The sequence below is a fragment of the Electrona antarctica genome, assembly GCF_951216825.1.
Source record: "Electrona antarctica genome assembly, chromosome: 24".
Lineage (NCBI taxonomy): Eukaryota > Metazoa > Chordata > Actinopteri > Myctophiformes > Myctophidae > Electrona > Electrona antarctica.
This window is the reverse complement of record NC_136803.1, coordinates 25,147,019-25,153,672: the sequence shown is the minus strand read 5'-3', so window position 1 is coordinate 25,153,672 and position 6,654 is coordinate 25,147,019. Positions and strand designations below refer to the sequence as shown.

The window sequence follows — 6,654 nt, the reverse complement described above, 5'->3', positions numbered from 1 at the left end:
CCCCCGGAAATGCTTTGGCAATGTCTCGGGACCCCCGCCCCGCCCCCTCCCGACCCCCAATATAAATTGACTGCTACAATAACCTTAAACCATTTTGGGCGGGAACCCCTTTTGGTGTTTTAAGCATTGTTATAATTTAGCTATTGAAAAATAGCAGATCTACAAGCTCATAGCGCGCCACCGAGTGGCGCGCTATGAGCTTGTAGATCTGCTATTTTTGAAAAATCGTGAAAATAAATTTAAAAAAAACTTTTTTTTTTTTTTTAAATAATTTGGGGACCCCCTAAAATAATTTGGCGACCCCCCCGAGGGGTCGCGACCCACGGGTTGAGAACCCCTGCACTACATAACATAGTGTATTGCCTCAGTAAACTATAGGATCCCACAGAATGCAGAGAGACAGTGTAGTGCCTCAAGAAACTACAGGATCACGGGTAAACCAAAAAAACGATGTTCTATCACAATGTAAATCTTATGAGTGGCATCCTCCACCCTCCTTTTTTATTTCATCATGAATCATGATGAAATGCACTGTATACTTTGTGTTGTTTATTGGACTGTTGACTTGAGAGTTGACTGTATAATATGAGATTCTTTCCCGGGTCGATCAATCAATCAACCTGTCAATCAATCCCTTGTTTCAGGAGGGCCAATCCAGATGAGCAGCCCGCCAGCTCCCGGTCGAGGCCGGACCGAAGAGAGCCGGCCCCTTACCCGACGGCCGGCAAGCCCCCTGTCCGCGTGCCGGCCGCCGCCCCGCCGCCCCAGCCGCCCGGTGGGCACCCCGCCGCCCCCCGCGTGGGGCAGCAGCAGCAGCGCGACCGGGCGGTCCTGAGGCAGGACGTGCCGCCGTCGGCCGCCGCCGCGCACAGGGGCGCCCCGGCACCGGCCTACCGCCACGCCAGCCCCGGGCGCTACATCAGCCCTGAGCGCTACCAACCAGGGGGCAGGTAGGGCCTTGTTTACAGTTATTTACATGATCACAAATTTGGACACGTGAGGTTTCCACTACAGGCCCCAGAACCAAGAGGGAGAACCGAAGCGCGATGGACATGCTGGCCGTATATCACGGCTGGCGCCCAGACACATGAACGAGGCGAAAGCGGTTTGGTCCAATGGGCTTGACTCACGAGCTTGCTCACGGGGTTGTGCACGGAGGTGACACTACTGTGCATGGAGGTGACACTACTGTGCACGCGAGACGATGCAAAACGTGTCCCATAGACCCAAATAGGCCCCGCCTGTCACACTTTTCTGTCTGTCTGTCTGTCTGTCTGTGTGTCACGCTGTAACACCGCCCGCCCGCCACCAGTTTTGTGTGTCAGAGTGCCACAACAGCTTCGTTCGCTTCCCGCGTTTACGCGTCTTACTTGTTAAGATGAAAAACTTAAGATATATAGTACTTTAACAAGTAAGACGCGTAAACGCGGGAAGCGAACAAAGCTGTTGTGGCACTCTGACACACACACACTGGTGGCGGGCGGGCGGTGTTACAGCGTGACACACAGACAGACAGACAGACAGACAGTTTTGGCCAGCTTCTATAGTTAGTGCTCACTTCGTTCGCAATCACTTCGTTCGCAACTATATATCTTAAGTTTTTCATCCTATCTAGCACTGTGCAAACAAAAATGCAATTGTCTCCACCAGGCCGAAGGCATGGGGAGAGAGTATGTTTTGCACTCCGTCCGTGTGTGTCCTTCCGTCCGTCTGTCCTTCCGTCCGTCCGTTATCAGCTAATCTCCGGTACCGTTGGCCCGATCCATGCCAAACTTTGCACACACACTCCATGGACACGACATGCCACTCATTCTTTTCCAAATCAGCCTCATGGTGGCGCTATAACAGGCCATTTCCTGTTTTTAGCTATAACTTCATCGATCTGTATACAACTTATGTATGCGCACTCCCTAGAGGCCATGGAAAAACATTGTCCCTGCATCCCTCCACATCTGCCGGTTATAGCGCCACCATGAGGCCGATTTCTGCTAAACACATTGCTTATGTTAGTCGCACAGATTTCATCCAAATCTCACGCAAATCGGTACACATGATCTCTGTAGTCATGTGATCAAGACGATTCTGTTGGATTTATCAGATTCTACACTGATTGGCTAACATTGCCTTCTAAAGTTTTCAGGAGTGGCCCGTTTCGTTCAAAATGCTGCACATGTCCTGCTCATCCAGAATTCTATCCTCAGAGATTCGATGAGTGATCTGGCTCTGCATTTCCTCAACAAAATTAAGAAAATTGTTGCACAAAACAAACAAACAAAAAAACATGTTTATATTACTCCTAAACATTTTGCCAAACATCTCACACACTCCTATCCTCCTGGTGGAATTCTAAATTCAATCATGAAATCGCAATTATGTGTTTGACAACAACTCTCATGATGTCATCGTGACAGGGAGCAGCGGTACGCCAGCCCGGGACGCTACATCAGCCCGGAGCGCCATCCTCATCCTCCCGGGGCACGGGAGCAGCGCTACGCCAGTCCCGCCCAGCGCTACATCAGCCCAGAGCGCCAGCCCGGAGCCAGGGAGCAGCGCTACGCCAGTCCCGGCCGCCACCTCAGCCCCGAGCGCCAGCAACCCGGTAGAGCGCACCACCAACATCACGCCGCCAGCCCCGACGCCTACGGCTACCGGGACAGGAGACAGCCCGACCCCAGGCACAAGAACCCCATGATGGGAGTAATGTAGGGCATGTGGTTCCCAAACCTGTTCATGTCAAGGACCCCTACATCGACATTTATTAGCCCGCGGACCCCCATTTGAAAAGATATGCCAGGGACCCCCATAAGAGAGGATTTTTACGGCTCTAGCAGTGATTAATTTAATTTCAAGGACCCCCAATTTATATTGTAAAATCAATGTTAATTTAACTCTGAGGGCTAAACCCCTTATCCCTAAACTTCTTTGCCTTTTTTACTATTTTGAAATACATTTTTAAATAGTTCAACTAGCCACTCTACATTGACACGTTGTGAGCTTGTAGACTGGCCATTTTAACTATTCAAAAATGTTTTGCGAAATAGTAAAAAAAGGCAAAGAAGTTTAGGGATAAGGGGTTTAGCGGTGACGAAAATTGAGCCCTGAGAGTGTACAATTGGAACCAAATGGACCCGTTAAAATGTGGTTCCATTTGTACACTCTCAGAGTTACAGACCCATAAGGGTCTGTAACCCATTTGGTTCCAAACTATCATTTTACCTATACAGAAACACTGTAAACACTCGCTGTACTGTTTGTTTTGAGGTGAAAACGGAAAAATACAGCAAGAAGTGTTTCTGCAGGTATAACACCAGCACAATACTCCAGTGATACTGATGATAACTGGTATAACACCAGCACAATACTCCAGTGATACTGATAACTGCTGGCTATAGAGGGTAAGGAATGTATTTATTGTTTTGCTATGTACCGTAAACACAGGGCAACGTTATACATACAGTACTATGCCTTAACGTGGAAGTGTGTCACCTTCCAAAAAGAACAGATCTACAACACAAGCTAGCAACACGTCACACGTTGATGCGTGCCACACCATGATGCAACGCGTCACACGATGCGTTGATGCGTGCCACACCATGATGCAACGCGTCACACGATGCGTTGATGCGTGCCACACCATGATGCAACGCGTCACACGATGCGTTGATGCGTGCCACACCATGATGCAACGCGTCACACGATGCGTTGATGCGTGCCACACCATGATGCAACGCGTCACACGATGCGTTGATGCGTGCCACACCATGATGCAACGCGTCACACGATGCGTTGATTGGTGTCGTTTAGTTGCCAACAAAAGAACTGTTCTTTTGTTGGCAACTAAACAACACCGTCCGCACTACAGATTATGAAATAATCCTGTCCAATTGAACGTGATAGTTGAAGCGATGCTGCCCTAGGAAGATAATTTAACGTGGGGTTTGTCCAATAACCTGCCGTAGGCTATATATCAGTGTGTTAAAGTGATTTTCTGCCATAAATTACTCTAGGCCCTGTTCAGACTGGCAGCCCAAATCTGATGTGTGGCCTATGCAGATTTGTGTTTAGTTGTTATTCTATCCATTTCTGCAAATCCGATTTGAATCACGTTACTAGCCTTGTTCAGGCTGAATGAAACCGATCTGGATTGAAAATCTGATTTGGGGGCAGGTAATTAAAGTCTTGAGCAGCTAAACCCCCCCCCACACCCACCGAATGAACAAGTGAAAACCGACATAGGAGTGAAACCAGAAATGAATGAATGAAACCAGAAATGAATGAGTGAGAAGGTGTGCGGTTATAGAACAAGGAATCATATGTGATAACTCTTAAGACTCTTATACAAATACACGTGTTTGTGTTTTTAATGTTTGCCATAATAGTACACTATGGAAATGTGTATAAAGATTCGCTGGCGTTCGGTTTTACTTTTTAAACTATAGGGCTGAAAATGCACATTATTCTACTTAAATTCAACTCTTGCAGCAATCCTGCAAAAACAGTAATTCATATACATACATTTTAAGGATTCAAGGAATTGACTGTAATAAAGATAGATCACTTTGACTAGACTAGACTTCAATAATAACGAACGGAAAGACGGGAAAACTGACTCGGCAAACAGGAAAGGGAAATGTCTTTATCGTCCTTGATGTTTTGTCCATTGGACTTCCTGCACTGACACCCTCCCAGCGGCTGTTTTGTATTTGATATTTTTACAACTTTGTTTTTGTTCTATTTCATTTTTTTTTCCTTGGGTGGTCGGCGCTGACAGATTTACACTTGTTATGTACGCTTAACACTCCCAACATGAGTTCTGCGAGAATAATAGAATTTGTCTGTGATGTTTCGAGTTAAAATGGCTGAATGAGTAGCTCGCATAAACTCTCTTGCTGCAGAAGCAATCGAACAAAGTTGGTGAAATTCCCTGCTTAACTGTCACACCATGAAATGTCATTACTAACATATTTAATCTTGTGCTATGAAAATCCGTACTTACCGAAGTGTTTCACGAATGCTCTGATTTATACTTGCTGTCAAATAGATGTATGATTTTCTTTTTTAATAGGCTATATATATACTCCATTTATTTTGCATTAAATACATTTGAAAGAACCTCCGCCTCCTCCGCCGCTTGTGAGCCAAATTATTTCACCCAATTTACGTCTCATTTCCACCAATTAGCCAAATTAGCCGTGTTTTTAAAAAGTCAAAAGTGTGAAACGCCCATGAGTCATCGTTAAAATATTCTGCCTCATTTCTCTTTTGCAAAAACTATCTTAAGATCAAATTAGCCTTCCGAGATGACTGATAAGACCAGCAACGGCGTTCTGATAATAACTAAATCATCCCCTGACAATTGGAGCCGGGACAAACCTCCGCTGTGGAGGAAATGATTAGTGCACAATTTGCTCTCCCGAATTGAAGATGAATCTGATTGACAAAATTAGACTTGGAAATGGGGGACAATTAGAATGTGTGGAGAAGGCTGTTTTTTTTCCCCCTCTCTAATCTGTTAAGTGTTTAATTAGTGTCAGAGCCGTCAGAGACTGAGGTCTGTGCAGAGCTCTGCGTCACCTCGGTCCCTTTCCTGTGTGGCCCAAAGTAAACTGCAGATTAGTCTGCATTCTATTCTATGGCTGAATGCTTGATCGTTTTGTTTTGCCTCCCAACGTCTGGCTCTCAGAAAGTCCTTTGGACTTTTTCTAAGGTTTGTTTAGAGTACTTTAACCCATTCAGGCCTGACGTCGAAATTAAAAAAAAAAAAAAATTCTAAATCATGAAAATGTTCTGAAAGATTTGAGTCACATGTTAACGATTTTTCAAAAATAGCAGATCTACAAGCTCGTAGCGCGCCACTCGGTGGCGCGCTATGAGCTTGTAGATCTGCTATTTTCCAATAGCTAAAGCATATAACATAATGCTAACACCAAAAGGGGTTCCCGCCAGTGCGATTTCGAGTGTGATTTCTTTAAAATCTCCACGAGGCAGAAAAGCAGTGGAGATGGCGTTTACTTTCGCGCACGTGCGTACCTGCGTGCGTGTGTCCGTGCACGTTACCACCGGTGGTGAAAAGTAACTTAAAAGTACTGTAAACCTGCACTGTGTTGCTTTCCTCTAGTACCCCCGGATTTGAACCCGTTTTCCTGTGCAAGTGCTGACATTGTTTTTACCATTGAGCTAATAGAGCCAGTCTCAGGGGATACATTGAATCTTGACCTTCAAAGTCTGTGTCAGATCCTGTGTCTAGTTGAGACAGGACCTTTGCATGATCTAAAATTCTAAATGTCTCAATAGTAGTACAGGGAGACTATAAATACAACCACCCTTTAAGTACAATGTTGAGGTACTTTTACTTTACTTTATTACTCCGACTACAAATGTGACTAAATTTGACTGAGGGACTGCCATTGGAATTTTTGGAATTTTCGACCCACCAGTTTTGGAGATATGGCTTACAGAGTAATGTCTTGCAGAAAACAGCGAGTTGAGAAAACAGGCTTGAAAGGTTCACTTCTGTGGTCTCTAACATCACACCTAGCTACATGTTTAAGCATTTATTTCATATTTACATGTCGATTTCAGCTCTGACACTTATTTCAGACATGCTCTAGTATGTGAAGAGTCTGCCTGTGCTATTAACTCATTAAAAAAAAA

The 6,654-nt window shown here is 45.3% G+C and overlaps 1 protein-coding gene across 3 annotated transcripts in view; it reads left to right on the top strand.

Annotated features, from left to right (window-relative positions):
- LOC306916973 (partitioning defective 3 homolog B-like) overlaps positions 1-5,103 on the top strand; it is a 308,458-nt gene extending 303,355 nt beyond the window's left edge. For 2 of the 3 annotated variants that reach the window (XM_079495073.1, XM_079495072.1), the window contains exons 25-27: positions 645-950; positions 1,651-1,746; positions 2,412-5,103. In XM_079495073.1, coding sequence (XP_079351199.1) covers positions 645-950; positions 1,651-1,746; positions 2,412-2,706 — 697 coding nt within the window. In that variant the 3' untranslated portion in view covers positions 2,707-5,103. The remainder of the gene's footprint in view (positions 1-644; positions 951-1,650; positions 1,747-2,411) is intronic. The other variant, XM_079495074.1, reaches the window with a different exon arrangement.
- Positions 5,104-6,654: the final 1,551 nt, after the last annotated feature.